At 39.5% G+C, this 15530-nt stretch overlaps 1 protein-coding gene and 1 long non-coding RNA gene across 8 annotated transcripts in view; both read left to right on the top strand.

Annotated features, from left to right (window-relative positions):
• The window catches only part of Ebf1 (EBF transcription factor 1), a 381892-nt gene that overhangs the window by 32964 nt on the left and 333398 nt on the right, over positions 1-15530 (top strand). For all 7 annotated transcript variants that reach the window (XM_048334365.1, XM_048334366.1, XM_048334364.1 and 4 more), the window contains one exon: positions 408-476. In XM_048334365.1, coding sequence (XP_048190322.1) covers positions 408-476 — 69 coding nt within the window. The remainder of the gene's footprint in view (positions 1-407; positions 477-15530) is intronic.
• The window catches only part of LOC125342212, a 30851-nt gene continuing 27673 nt past the window's right edge, over positions 12353-15530 (top strand). The window contains exon 1 of the long non-coding RNA XR_007209170.1: positions 12353-14033. This is a non-coding gene — a long non-coding RNA (uncharacterized LOC125342212). The remainder of the gene's footprint in view (positions 14034-15530) is intronic.

Here is a 15530-nt window from a genome sequence, read left to right as displayed (position 1 = left end):
GGTAAAATCACTATACCTCATTATTGACGTGTTCCACGCAATTAGTGTGATCTTGAAGGAACAAGTTTGAGCCACCCACAACCCTGAATATTCTTACTGGGAGGATAAAATAATAATGCACTTCTCACGTTGAACTCTGCCAACGCTGCCGGAGAGACCCCATCTTGAGGCTGTCATTCTTGGCTCTGAGAGAGCCCCTCGTCCTCCAAGCAGGGGGAGGTTAAGCCTGGCCATTAACCCATAGGTGACCCAAATAGAATTTTCTGTCCCAGGAATCCGTTGACTGCCAGGTATGGCTTTGTGGTAATTCTAGTATTTGCAACCCAGCAATTTGAACCTTCTGTCTGCTTAAATGATGATTTTACGTCGCAATGGTTGTACTAAATCCTTTCGCTTTTGCTCCATAGCCGCTGTTGTGACAAGAAAAGCTGTGGCAACCGAAATGAGACTCCCTCAGATCCAGTGATAATTGACAGGTAGGGACGCTCTTGTTTCACTGGATTTTTATTCCTTATTATAATGAACCACCTGCCTTGTGTTGCACCCGGACCGGGCAAGGGTAGGAACGCCTGTGGCCAAAATTTGTCTGTTGGTCATGATTTACACTGCGCCGAGCGATTGGAATTCCTGGGAAAGCCATGTGGAATGCTCTTTGGATCCCTCTGGTTTTGTGTCTGATTCATGTTCCTAAAGGAATATATATATTTTTTATTCCTGGCTTTCTGTGGCTCTATCTTCATGCTGTGCCAGGAAGCTTCAGAAATAAAATAATAATAGTTTGTGATTTATGAAATGTGGTTGGGTGCTTATAAATATTTAACTTTTATTTGAAAAATGTTTGAATCATTATCACTTTTAGCTACAGTAGTTCTGTTGGATGTCATCCATCTACATTTTAAGGTTTTTATTTATGCATAAAAGCAGTTTAAAGAGATCTGCGAACCAAGATTCTCTACTGTTATTTCCCGTGTTTGATTACAGCTCATCCTGTATTGCAAGTTGATTAATTTATCCTGCTTGTCTTAATTATTGTGTTTTAAAACAGACCCATATTACTAATCTGACATGACCAAGTAAATCACTGTAGGACAATAAATCTGTTTTAGTTGTTCAGGGCAATTTTGAGTCAGTGAGTACACACATATTACAAAATTGCATTCCAAATACTCATTTTACATTTTAATTATTGAAATTCATTGTATGGAAACATGTATGATATGCCATTTGTTAAATAGCATTACTCATTGAGAGTTAAATGGCCTGGAAGCCTTATAGGTACTGTCAGTTGTCAGCCAGAAGAAGAGCTAGCATCTTCTACTAGCTGGAAAGAATCATGTAAAAAAGAAAAATTGACTAGAATTCCATAGTGGAGATATCCTTAGTTAGATAAGTAAAAGTCCCCTTTTGGATTTTGCCAATAGTAAATTTTGACAACACCAGAGAAACAAGAGCTCTATCTTCCAAATTCTTCACCGTTTCTGGACTTGTTTGTCATTCATTTTTTTTTTTTCAGCTAAAAGAAACCAAAGTATTGATTTGTGCTTTATCAGAGATCTTAAGATGGTTGATTTTTTTTTAAGCTGTGTAACTTTTCAAATTTTAACCCAATATTGATAGGTCGCCTTATAAAAATTACATTTCAATAGGATATGTTAACTAAATATCTCTCTAATGAATATTTACTGCAACCTACTTTGGCTTGATATACATAATCACATATTGATTCAAAGTTAAGAGAGAGAGAAGGTTAGTGTGTAATCCTGTTGTGAACAGCCAGAGGAGGATGGCCTGCTTGTCTGCAAGTACAGATGTGCTTTTCCACTAATCGTTTTCTCTACCCTGGGTGATAAAAGCCTCCAAATAAATAAGGTTAAAAATAAACATAACCTTCAGGTTGTTTGCTTCATTTAGATATTCCTATTCAAAACACCATTTCTTCTTTTAAACACATTTTCTTTCCCATTAAAAAAAAATCTGATCAAAGGGCCAGCCCAAACATTCCTGAAACTTGGAAACTATAAACATTTTGTTCTGCCGCAGAGAAGCTTTTTTGGTTTAAATGATGACAAGAACCTTACCTTGCCATCCGCCATGGAAACACTTTTTTCTTGCTTGTGAATAGGTTGAGCTTTTAAGTTCTCCGTTTGGTTTTAAGCTGTGACTGTGATACAGAAGGTTGATAGGAGTGTGGTTTGAATAACATTTGATTTTGACCTGTTCCTGTGGGTTGCAATGGCTAGAGAAACTTGACTCAGCAATGCTGTAATTAGCCCCGCCGTGTTTTTGAAATGGGATTGTGTTACCTGGATTGCATTAGTGTAGCATCTATTGTTGCTTTGCATCTGTCCCAGTAGGGTATTTAAAACCTTTTCTTGGCTGGAGTAGTTCGAACAATTTAGGCAAAATAAGTATGCATTTTATGCTGTTGGTGGCTTTAGAGACATTACGACATTTATCGTCCCTTTTTATTTTTTCAGTTTTGATTGGACAATGGCTAACCTTGAACTCCTAAGACAGGCATCATTTAAATATGGCTGGAACTCAGAGAGTGTGCACAAGTCTCGACATAAGTTTATTTGTTGGCTCTTGCCCTGGTCTCACATGTATGATCATTTCATGCAGTGTTATTACTTGATATGTATTTAGCCATTTTTCATTTGCACCCGAGATTTTCAGAATTTATTTGTCCTTCTGTCTGCCAAAGGGTTTTTTTTTTCTTTTTTAATTTAAAAACGCCAGTCCCGTCTGTTCTGATAGGTGAAACTTCCATTATTAATAATGAGAAGAAAATAACCAGGAAAGAACTTATGCCAAGAAGGGCAAAATAGGGAAGATTTTTGTTTTCAATTTCATGAAATGGTTGCATAGGAAAAAAAGTGATGGCCACCGCTTTCAAATTTCAGGGGTTTCAATTTCATTCAGTGTTACTGATTACATAATATCTGTTACGTGCATAGGGTTTGGTTTGCTCTCAGATTTATGGATATAGATCTTGGAATATTTAGTTAAAGCAGACTTTGAAGCCTGCGTGCAGTAGCAACAGAAACTGTGTTTACAAGATGCATCCAATAGCAATTACAGAGCTGAGAGTATGGGATTGTTGCTTTAGGACTTAGCATAGCTTTAAAACACAGCCACCTTTTCGGGCACCAATAATTTTAGCTCCATTTGCTTGTCCTTCAGAATTTGGAAGAAGACTGCTATTTTTATCAGTCAAGAGACTTTTAGCAGTGGTTATTCAGGAAAACTATTTATAGGATGGATGGAAGAGGCTTTCTGGTTCTATGGAACATGCGGGACTGGCTATTTCTGTGTTAAATGTTGGTTGTATTACTTGCTGCCAGTAATTTGGGGATGTCAGCTGGGCACATCACATCAGAAATGGAATCAACAAAACCCGAAGTTGCATACTGTGACTTGAGAAACTATGGCCCAGCTTCTTTTTATCTTTATATTTTTGTACTCACGATGATGTGTCGTTACTTCAGAAAAGTTTGTAGAATTGCTCTGAATGTAGGAAATACACATCTTGACTTGATGGCTCAGTTATATGGCTATCCACTGCCAAAGAGCTTGCGTCGGAACCATAAAACCCAGCCTGGGCCTGATGATCCAGATATTTGGGCTATGTAGACATGGGAAAAGTCAAATGTGCTTAATAACTGATGATCAGGAACTAATAACAGCAAATTTCATTATCTTTGAGATAAAGGGTTATGTGTGGTAATTATTAAGTGAAAAGCAAAAATAAAAAAAGAGAAGATTTTCAATTATTGAATTAAGGTGAAGATTGATTTAACCTATTTATACACAAACTCATATTTGTATTTAAAAGGGTTGCAATAAAATTTGTGTTTCAAAATTGAATAAATTGTAGTTTTATTACTACATGGGATAGCCTTATGTCCTAACCTTTTTCCCTTAGAGTTATCTTAGTTCAATAAATAAAACCTCATTAGACTATTCCCATTTCAACGAGTTTATTAAATTTTGCAGGAGCAATTAGCATAAGCTGTGCTAATTTTTTCTGGAAGACTAATGAGAGAGGTTCTTAATTAGGTTTGCTTTGTAGGAATCAGAAAAGATAGTAATGACAAAAGTCAGATAGGATAGTCTGAACTGGGAACCCAGTTTTTCTTGTTCCATTGATAAAAAATCTTCTGTTTTCTATGTGGAAACTTGCTTATAAATGCTGAGCTGTGTAAAGATTTGAAGACATTTACTCTACATTTAGTGTTAGTGTTCTTACTAGATCTGCTTCACAGAACTCTTTTGTTTTCCTAAACTGTCTTTGAGCGATGACATGGATGAATAGATGGTCTTATGGAAACATTTCTTTTTCTAAGTTGTCCTATGGGGTTTCTTTCACAAAGTGCTCTGATGTTTCTGGTGAGATTGGGCAAGATAGCCCCAGCTCTCTCTCTATATTTTTTTTCTTTAGCATCAGTATGGTTGTTGATATTATTAGATCGCTAATTTACGGGACAAGATAGGAACCCTGTTTTTCAGTTCTTTCTACTCTGGATACTTAGCTGTTAATGGGAGGACTTTTTTTTTCTAATGGACGGAAATAAGGAAAGATGCCAGTCCTGCCCTTTTATTATTATGTTCTGCTAGCTCATGTGAGCTAAGACATGATTCTTCAAGGTGGTCAAGTGACTCAACCTGCAAACACTGGGTTCCCCAAAGCAAAACGAAAAGTATCAAACAATTTTTTTAAGCCTGTTGATGAATAATTCTTCTAGTGGCTTGGGTCTGCTTTCTGCGTCAGGTTTGCCATGTCTTTCCACTTATAAGAAGTTCTTTACCTGTGTTGAGAGGTTTGAGATGTAGGCCATGACGTGGGACAGTAAAAAACACCCAAATTTTGTAGCATGAGGACCTACTCTGTGTGGAATTCCTTCAGGCCACATTTAGCCAACGTTCTCCTAGAGAGAGAGAGAAAGAGAGAGAGAGAGAGAGAGAGAGAGAGAGAGAGAGAGAGAGAGAGGACCTATATTTTTTTTCCAGTATTGTTTGAAGACCTCCCACATCTAGGTCACCCTGGTTTATTTAGTAACACTAATTGGATTTGTGTTAATGATTGTTATCTGCACTAGACTGTTCAGTAAGGAAAATATTAGAACACTCAGCTATTTTTATTTACCTGGTGTACATCATTTGAATAGATAACTTTTAAACATGTTGTGATTGTTCCAACAGAAATTTTTATTGAATACCCAGTTTTCATCTAAGATATGAAAATGCAATGGTATGACTTTTCAGAGAAGTTCAGTGTTATCTTAGTACCCAGCTAAAGTGAAGCTTTAGACTTAGGACATCAATACGCATTAAAAAAAACCGTTGGAGGGAGGGAATATGCATTCCCCCAACATTTCCAAGGCCTTCAGACCCCACAACTAGGACTTCCTTCTGTCTTTATCATGAGCAGTAAATCTCACAATTCATTAACATGTTTTTCTTTTTTGGTCTTCCATAAAAGTAAAGTTCTTCACTAAGATGCGCAGGAAGATAATACTTTTATTAGTGTTGCCAATGAAGCTTTTAGTCAGTTTCATGACTTCATTTCTTTGCTCTTTTAGTTCTTTTTATTTTGGTCGCTTTCCAGTTTGTAGAATGATCAACTACCAAATGTAATCCTTCTGCACACCACGCAATCTCCACAGTATACAAATAGTTCTCTGAGTCACAAAGAACCAGAGATGTAAGTGCATTTCTTGGAGCTCACATAAACCTTGATTCCCTAACCTTGACTACTCAGTTAAAATAAAGTCACCCCAGGCAACATAATTGTTGTCCTTTTTGCCTGCTTTGAGAGGTTTGCATTTCCCCTCAAATGACACCAAGCATGAATTTACAGTTGTTTATTAACCCTAGTTTGTTTAAGCATTTGTTTTCTCAGTGGGAATTCCTGTATGATTATTAGCAATGAGACTTATGTGAGTGAGGATCATTCTAAATTTTATTACCGAGCAGATGATACCATCCAGAATATGAGATGAGCCTGTACATTTGTGTATAGTTTGCTCTTCTGATAGGAAAATAACTAATACAATAAGCTAATAGCAGGCTCTATTCCATTTTCTATCAGCTATTCTCAAATACACAACCAGGATGCATTAAAATGCATTTCAAATATGCTGACAATATATCATAATGCAGAGTACTTTTGCATGGTGGAGTACTACTGTAGACACTGTATAATGAGCCACCGTGGTTTTCCTGTAAGGGAAATAATGGCATCAACTTCCAAGAAATGTATTTAACGGAGCTTCAGAGAATCCTCAGTGTGTATGTGTAACTTGGGTCTGGTGTTGAGTCGTGGCATAGGTTTTTATCCCATACCCTCACAATTTGGCCTTTGTAACAGTTCTGAGAAAAGTGCAGAAAAGCAACACAGTCTCCTGTGTGTCATTAGCAACTCTGTACACTTAGTGATGATAACTTCTCCCTACATTACCTATGCTTTTACTTTTCAAAAAAAGAAAGAGTTGCTTAGAATTGTAAACAAAACCCTTCCTAAGAGCCACTTTCCATTGATACAAATTCCTAGTTCTCTCTACCACCAACAACTGGTCCAACCCTTCAATAAAAAATCGACCAGATTGGAAAAACTCCATGTAGAGGTTCCAGCCTAGAGAGATGGTATTGGTCATTTCAATTTGCATGAGATGTTATCTAACATAGACTACCAATTCCTTCTTCTCACTTTTCCCCTTCCCACCCCATTCCCTTCTGTATAAACTGTGTGTAACAATACACTGTCCAGAACAATACAAAAGTGACTCAGTACTCCTGTTGGCAATTAGTAGAATATGATGAACAGTACAGGTTTGTCTTCTGTTACTTGCTGCCTTCAAAGGTGTGGGGAGATGGAGATAAATTTCCCTTGTAAGCCATTTCTCCAGTTACAAGCCTTTTGTCCAGAAGGGAATGAAGGTTTTAATGTTATAGGACTTAATTATAATACGATTCTAATTGCTCTAATCCAGCTAAGGTGTGAATCTCTGTGCATGCACAAGCATGTGTATGCTTGTTCATGGGGAGGGAAGTCAACCCCCCTGAAAATCACCTATCACCGTTTCCTTCAGGGTGAGGAGGGGCCACATGTTAAATGATGCACATTTAATAAACCTGATGTGGGAGAAAAACAAGCCGCAGAGTGGTGCTCAGTGTTCACTGGGAATTTTTGAAGGTGAAGTGTTTGGTCCCAATTCTGAGCATGTTTCCAGCCCTCTTGGTAATGACTTAACTAGACAAGCTGCTAAATTAGATAGCTCGATCCCACACAATAACCCCCAAAGTGGTACTCGGTAACTATACCATCCTGCTAACTGTTTGAGGCACAATAGTGCCGTAATATAATATAAAGTAATGGTGTTAGCCAACACATCTTTAATAAGATATTGTCCCTGCCTTTGCCATATGTTACAGAGCTGCCTCTCACTCGGTGGGCCTTTTGATTCCTCTCAATAAGATTATTTCAAATACTCTAATCCTGAATCATTGACATGAATACAAAAGCCCAGTGACATCTAATAGATGCCTCTTAGCTTTGCTTTTCCTCTTGTTCCTTCCCTTTTTCTTCTCTTTTTACCTGACAAAAAGCTTATGGACACTTGGGCTCTGTCTCTCAGGAGCAGCATGGGGGTTCCCCATGAAATATAAAGGAGGAAAAAGGACCGACAGAGGCCCGATAAGCTACAGAGTGAAGGGCCATAGATTAAAAGTAAATGCCAGTAAATCCTACTCGGCCCACTCACTTGTTCTTTTATTGTTTTCTTTAACACTTTCGGTGCCAGGGAAAGGGGCAATGAGAAAATAGTCATCAGGATACGTCTAAGTATTTAGAATCTGAACATTGTCCATGTGCATATACACACGCACATACATATATATATATATACACTTATATATGCGTATATATGTATTTAGGGCTTTGGCAAGATAGGCATTTTTGGTTCATGTAATGGTTGTAGTAGTTTTGAATAAAAAACAGGCACGTCTAATCAGTAGCAAGGATCCTCCAGTAGCTTTGTTCTGTCTTATTTGCTGCTCTGTTGACCAGATACTCCTCTTGTGCGTGGAGACCGGTAGACAGATGAGCTAGAAGAGCTCTAGAGGGGGGGTGTGGCCCCTGGGAGCTTTGGGCGTGACTTCTTCCAGGTGGAAATACCTTTTTCGTTCTTTGTTTTAATCGGTCCCGGGGCTTGAACTCAGGATGTGGGTCTTGTCCCTGAGCTTTTAGTCCGCTTCCACTTTGAGCCACAGCTCCGCTTTGGTTTTCTGGTGGTTAACTGGAGATAAAGAGCCTCATGGGCTTTCCTGCCCCAGCTGGCTTCAAGCCATGATCCTCTGATCTCAGCCTCCTGAGTAGCCAGGATGACAGGCGGGAGCCACCAGCGCCTGGCTAACTTCTTCTTTTCACCAACAGAAATGGAAAATGATCAAAGGGAAATGTTGATATCTTGTCCCAAGATAAACAGTGGCGTGTTGTTTGTATGGCTGCAGTCTCTGCTCATGCTGGGACTATTCATCTGCACTGGATGGTGCACACTGGTTTACACACTCATGGCTTGCTGGGTAGTTGTTAGCACAGCTCAGCACTTCTTCAGTGCTCCTGAGTGTGTTCTCTTCTTTATTTTAGCAAAGCAACCATGATTGATCAAAGCTCCTTTTTCTCCATTTGCAGGTCAGATAATCACACTCTGTGAAAATTTTAATAGTTAACAGGAGTTAACTATTGGGATTTCTTTTTCTTTAAGAACATTCCTCTCACTCAGTAGTCTGATCTGCAGTATCCTAATTTTTTTTTTTTTTCCAGTCCTGGGCCTTGGACTCAGGGCCTCAGTGCTGTCCTTGGCTTCTTTTTGCTCAAGGCTAGCACTCTGCCACTTGAGCCACAGCACCACTTCTGGCCATTTTCTATATATGTGGTGCTGGGGAATTGAACCCAGGGCTTCATGTATATGAGGCAAGCACTCTTGCCATTGGCCATATTCCCAGCCCCTAAAATATTTTTTTAAATAGTGATGGATGCACTATTGGTTAAAGTCCCCTCAATAGGAAGTTAAGTTTGCTGAACTCTAGATCTCTATCAAGTTTTCTATCTGTCTGCCTGTCTGTCTCATTGTAAAGACAAAAGGATAAGAGTGAGAAATCTTGTGTATTTGTTCTTTAGTTAAGAAATTTAGTTAGAGTACAAGAAATGTATCCAATGCCTAACGTATGAAACTGTAACCTCTCTGTACATCAGTTTTATAATAAAAACTTAAAAAAAAAGAAATTTAGTTAGAAGTTCACTTAGCTGTCTTCCTACCTTACCTAAACAATCCAAAGCTGTTACCCACAGCATTATAAATCCATTTTCCTACACTGCCTTGGCATTTTCTTAAAGCCAGATGTTAATTTTAATTTCCACTTTATGTCATGCATCACAGAATACCTTTAAAAAATGGTTTCATTCTTCCTAGGATGATAAAAGTATGGGAGCATCTAGGTTTGACCATCTATATGTTCTCATACAGACCAACATCCAAATTCTGGTCTTGAGAGTACCTCTTAACATGAAACAAAATCCCAGAGCACTGTGAGTGAATAGTAACTTACATGTCTGTGATACTTGTGAAGCACCAAAGTTTCAGAGAAATCTCTTCCCAGCAGTGAATCCACTTGATGAGCCCAAGACGCTCTCGACAGGGTGAATGGGAACTCACCTGTTCCCTGCTCTCAGCAGCCTGCGTTCATTCTGTCCTCCATTGCTCGGTCCAATACATTTTCAGTGCTTCATCATTGATTATACTTTTCTTGGTATCTACCCGTCTTGCTGTAAACCTGTTTACTTCGCCAGTTTTCTTAGTTGCAATTAACAATGATAATATGACCCTTGGCTAGAACAGTGCTGTAGTTCATGTGTTCTTGTTCCATTTGATGAATGAACCTTTGTGTATATCATTGGGAAACCCCCCCCCCCCCTGAAATTTAGAGATGGTCTGGTATGATGGAAAAGGCCGAGATTTTGAAGTCCTTGGTTGAAGGCGCAAATCCCTCCACTGCTACTTAGGATCAGAATCTATGTCCACAGTTTTCCCATCTTCAAAATAGGAAAAGCCATTTCTGTTTTGAAAGGTAGTAAGGATTATAGCACCCAGCACTGGGTTTGGGGTATATCAAGTGCTTAAAATCATGCACCTCTTATAATTCAAACATAACATACTGCATGCATATGTGTACACACACACACACACACACACACACACACACACACAATATTGAAGCTTGAACTCATGGCCCTCTGGTTGCTATGCAGGTACTCTGCCACTTGAGCCAAGTCTCTGGCCCTTTTGGCTTTAGTTTATTTTTCTCTTGGATTCACAAGCTTTTGCCCAGAGATGGTCTTGGGCATGTTTCCCTCCCATCTCCTACAGAGCTGGGGATTACAGACGTTGAGTCATCATGTCCTCCTGGATTGGCCTTCTTTAGGTGATCATTGCCATGAGTTTTCTAACAAGTATGATTACCTCACTGACGTTTATTCATGGTTGGATGAGGAGTCATTTGTCTTTTTTTCCCCCCATGAATATTTATTGAGCTTCTACTATATGCTGTGCACTATTCCCAGGGTTGTCTTGGAAAGCTGCAGAGTGAAGGGCCATAGACTAAAAATAAATGTCACTAAACCCAGACATGGTTTCTGACTTCATGGAGCTTTCTTAGTGTCTCAGAGTTGGTATATTATAAAAAAAAAAAAAAGAAGGGGTAAGGCATTTAAACAAGATACATACTGACCTTTTTTTCTTTAAAAAAAATATAAGAACACTATTTCATGTTGCATAGGATATATCCTGGCCTTGAAGGAGCCTTTCTGTTCATACTCAGTAGTACTAAATGTGGGCAAATTCTGTGGCTTTCCTGTGGCTCAGAGGTTGATTAAGACTGCAGGCTGTGGAGTCTGATGATCTCTGATCAAATCCTAGTTTTGTGGGGCAGTGGGAGGATCAACTTCCTTAAGCCCCCATTTCCATTTCCCCCATCGCTACGATGACGCTGAAAATAGTGCTTCCTGCTGTCAGCCCAGTGCTTGGCATATAATACGTATTCAACATGGGGGGGGTGTTTTGTTTACAATAAAGCCTGGCTAGACTTGGTACTTCACATCTGTAATCTCATCTGCTCAGGAGGCATAGGTATAAGGATAACAATTCAAGGCCAACCCTGGGCAAAACTCTAGAGAACTTAAGAAGTAACTAAAACAAAGATTGGCCTGGTGGTTCACTCCTGTAATCCTAGCGACCCAGGAGGCCGAGATCTGAGGATCCAGGTTTGAAGTCAGACCAGGCAGAAAAGTCTGTGAGACTCTTATCTCCAATAAACTACTCAGAAAAAGCTGGAAGTGGCGCTGTGGCACTAGTGGTAGAGCTCTAGCCTTGAGCACCAAGAGGTTCAGGAAGAGTGCCCAGGCCCTGAGTTCAAGCCTTAGAACTGGCAACAACAAAAAAGTAACTGAAACAAAAAAGGAGTCGGCCATAGTTCAAGTGATGGACTGCCTGCCCGGGAAGCATAAAGTCCTGAGTTCAAACTCTGATACTGTCCCTCAAAATAATAAAGACTGGAATGGGGGAGACTGCTTAGGCCATATCCCACAATGCAATTCTCGTTCTAGCTCCTTATGCCATTGCTGTCCATCTTAAGGCGATGGGCCATTCATAAAGCAGACCCCGCACCTACAAGGGCGGTCCAGACTACCATGGTCCTGCCCTAACCACCACCGGAATATAACTTTGCAAAGAGGAAAAAAAAAAGCCAGAAACTAGAAAAACAACAATGGTTGAATCTGGAGGTCTCTTCTCTCTGCCTAAAGACAGGCTTGTTATAACTATGCCATGAAGTGAAACGGGCACTGTCATTAAAGAATGATGAGAAACAGAACGTGTAAGCTAAAATATTAAATTTGTTACACTTTAAAATGTTAATCTTTACACGATTACCATGCAAATCTCCTCATCGGCCTCGCTGTTTAATTGATCGAGTAAATCACAGAGCACATAAGTACTTGAAAAGCTGTGCTGTTGACATTCGTACGGAACATACTTTCAAGAAAATAGTCTGCTAGCTAATATGTGTGCTGCACGCATTCACATGGATTAAAAAAAATGAACATATGTATTTTTTGCATCTTTTCCAAGTCAGCATATTCCAGAGACTTCGGGGTGCGGGGGAGAGCTTTTGTTGTGGAGGTAACTCAGTGATCACCCTTCATTATGGCCAGAGTGAGATCTGTGTGCAAATCCCACATTTAAGTTGAACCTTTGTGTTTTATATGATAATAGAAGACTTAAGAATTCACTTTTTTTTTTCTGAGCAAGTGTAGTATTGACATGCTATTCTGGTGACTGAAGGGTTAATAGCTTCTCTAATTCTCTCTCTTTTCCTCTCTCCCCCCCCCTCCATCCATCCTCCTGTCCCCTACCCCAATCCTATCATGTGCCTGGTTGACACTGAAAGCAGGGCTTGAAGTTGCCCACAGGGTAACCCTTTTCCCAGCTTTCTCCCAGGCCACCTGGGCAGAGGGAGCTTGCCTTCTGTCCTGAGGACACAGAATCCAATCAAGGCACTGGGGCTGCCAGTCTCCCTGACCTGTGAGTTGGGGAGAGGGAGGAGAAACAGAGGCAACTCACATGATAGGATGGCTTGTGTGTGTGTGTGTGGTGGTGGTGGGGGGTGGGTTTAGAGGGCTCCTGGCTGGACTACTGGTGGGAGGAAGTTCTAAGTTATTTTCACGATAAGGTGTCATTCATGGGAGCAGTGTGCTGAACTAATCAGGTTAATTGAGAGGCCCTGGATGGTCCGCAGTGAGCCCATCTTCCCTTGCTGTTAAAGGCAGATGGTTCAGACACAGCGCACACATTCTCCTCCTCTCTCCGAATCTCAGGGACTCTGTGGGCCGGCAGCTGAACGTCAATCAGACTCTCTGAGCAAGGGTTCTCACTATAGAAAGGTGAAGCAGCAGGACAATAAAATGGCCAGCTCTTCTGGAAATTAAACAGTGCCTTGGGGATGTTGGATACTGTCTTTGTGTTTTGTTTTTTTTTTAAGATCTTAAAATAATCTCAGCGTTTCAAATCAGCCAAGGAAAAGGCCGCCAGTGGGAGAATCCAGAGAGACCTCCCCCTCCCCCTCCCGCTAATTTAAGATGGAAACGTACACCACCAATCTGGTGGTGGTGGGGTGTCTTCCTGACAAGGAGCTCCCGGGCCTAGGGATGACTTCTTTGGTTTTGGAGCTGGACGCTGGGGGCTGTGTCTGAATGCGTGGAATCCCAGGCCTGACCGTGGAGCTGACCGTGGGGCTGCGGGAGTGGAGGAGAAATAAAGCCAGTTCACTGCATTCTGTCCGGGGGGGGGGCCCTCCTCCCTCTTCCACACTCCAAATAATTTGTCATAGTTTAATTTTAAACACTGTCATTGACTATTCTTTTATTTTTTTTTTTATCCCACCTCTTCCCGACCTCCCCCCCCCTACTTTTTTTTTTTTTCTTGGAAGTTCCAGGAATGACTTTAATTATCTCCACAATCAAATTCTCATTGCTGCCTCCTTGAAAGTGTGTAGTCAGAGATTGCAGGGATTATTTTCTTTAGCACTTGGGGATAGAGAAACCCGTTGTTTCAAAATGAGAACCGGCTGGTTCCACAGAGCCCTCATTTACCAGGGAGCCTCTTAGTACACAAAGCCTGCGCTCAGGTCAGTCATTACGGCGAACCTCAAATCAGCAGTGTTTGGGCTATCACTCTTTATTAAATGTCAAGCAAAGACTGTTTAGCCGATACGACGATAATAATAATTTTAAAAAAATCAACCCACCCCGTGTCTTTAATTTTGTCCCAGCTAAACATTTGAATTTGGAAGGAATACCTCTTAAACTTCTTCCTGTGGCAATTATAATCCTGGGCCTAGTTTACCACTTTCTCTTGGGTGGTTTAGGGTGTGTATGTGTGTGTGCACGCGTTTGTGTGTGTGTGTGTGTGTGTGTGTGTGTGTCTGTGTCTGTGTCTGTGTGTGGAGAGAGAGAGAGAAAGAGAGAGAGAGAGCAGGCTAACCCTCTCTAAATCTAGAAAATAAAATTAAGCTCATCTTTCAACATAATCTTTTATCTGACAAGCATAGTAGACAGACGAAAGGTAGATGGCCAACTTGTAGGTCCCATTAATGGAACCAATTGGAGGGCAGAAATAACTGCTATTATCAAACATCTTTTATGCCATCCTGTGAAATAAGGACCAGGGTGAGATACCATATATATTTGGCTGTCTTTCTCCCTTGTAGAAATTGGTTTGTTGTCATACCCAGTTAATCTCTAGCAGCACCAAATTCAATTTGAAATGAGGAGAGTATTTTCACTATTTGTATGAAATACTTTTGGAGCTTGCAAGATAAAAAAAGCATAAAAGACACACAAAAAAGAATGAAAATGATTTGTTTTTAGAACTCAGGTTGTCTTTTTATAAGATAAATGAATTTTAGGGATGCAACATTGATTAAATCAGGGGTTAAAGATAAAAGCACTTTTCCACAGTTAAAAATCTAGTTGGAGCAAATTTTATCTTTATATGTGAGATATTACTTCAAATTTTATTTTGGAATTTTCTTATTAGTAATAAAATGTTTCCATTTAAAAAATCATGGCCTTTTTAAAAATTTTGAAAGCAGAGAAAAATAATCTGAACAAAGGGTAAAGATTTAGAAATTCTCACAGAGAGTTTGTTCAATAAGCGGTGGGACTGGTATATGTACTTTTAATTATTTTCATTTTGTTTTCTGTATGAAAACATGGTTTAGCTGAAACTTATGCAAATTTTTTTTTGGTTTGTTTACTAACTATTTTGGGTATGTAATGTCTCCTCAGTTCAAACTATAATTCTATGGTATACTTTCTATATCTGTCTTTAAAAAAAAGGTTCTGCGGGTTTTTTTAATATAAAAACAAATAACTGTTATATTTCCAGTCACTCAAATTTGAACTGAATTTTACTTCCTGTTTCAAAGGTCAAGGCAAGCTGACCTCAACAGCAGTGTGGAGGCTGCTGAATTATTCATATCATTGACTTTGTGTCAGCTTCCACATTTGTGGAGAGGGATGTTTTATTCATTTATCTCATTTAGGGTTCTTCTCTGCACCTGTTTCTACCATTAAGTACCCTGTAATTTGCATTTGATGCTAATTTAGTTTCATATCAGCCTGGTCCCCCCTTGTTAATTTAATTTTCTAAGACCCTTTTCATTACAGTAGAACTGTTTTCCTCTTTAAAGCAAACATCTATACAAGTAATTGTATAAACTGCCTTTTAAATAATATCTTTTAGAAGATTCCATCGTTTAATTCCTTAATTCCTGTAATTAGCCACAGTTTGATTAATGTTTCAAAGGGTTAAATTAAAATGCAGACTTAGTCAAATACATCCTTGAATGATTTCTTATATAGGGCAGAGTTTATGTGGTTGTGGGTTCTTCCTGATAATTCTCAGAATGTCTCT

The sequence above is a fragment of the Perognathus longimembris genome, chromosome 25 (assembly GCF_023159225.1).
Source record: "Perognathus longimembris pacificus isolate PPM17 chromosome 25, ASM2315922v1, whole genome shotgun sequence".
NCBI lineage: Eukaryota > Metazoa > Chordata > Mammalia > Rodentia > Heteromyidae > Perognathus > Perognathus longimembris.
The sequence above is the reverse complement of the archived record's forward strand: the minus strand, read 5'-3'. Positions and strand labels throughout refer to the sequence as shown.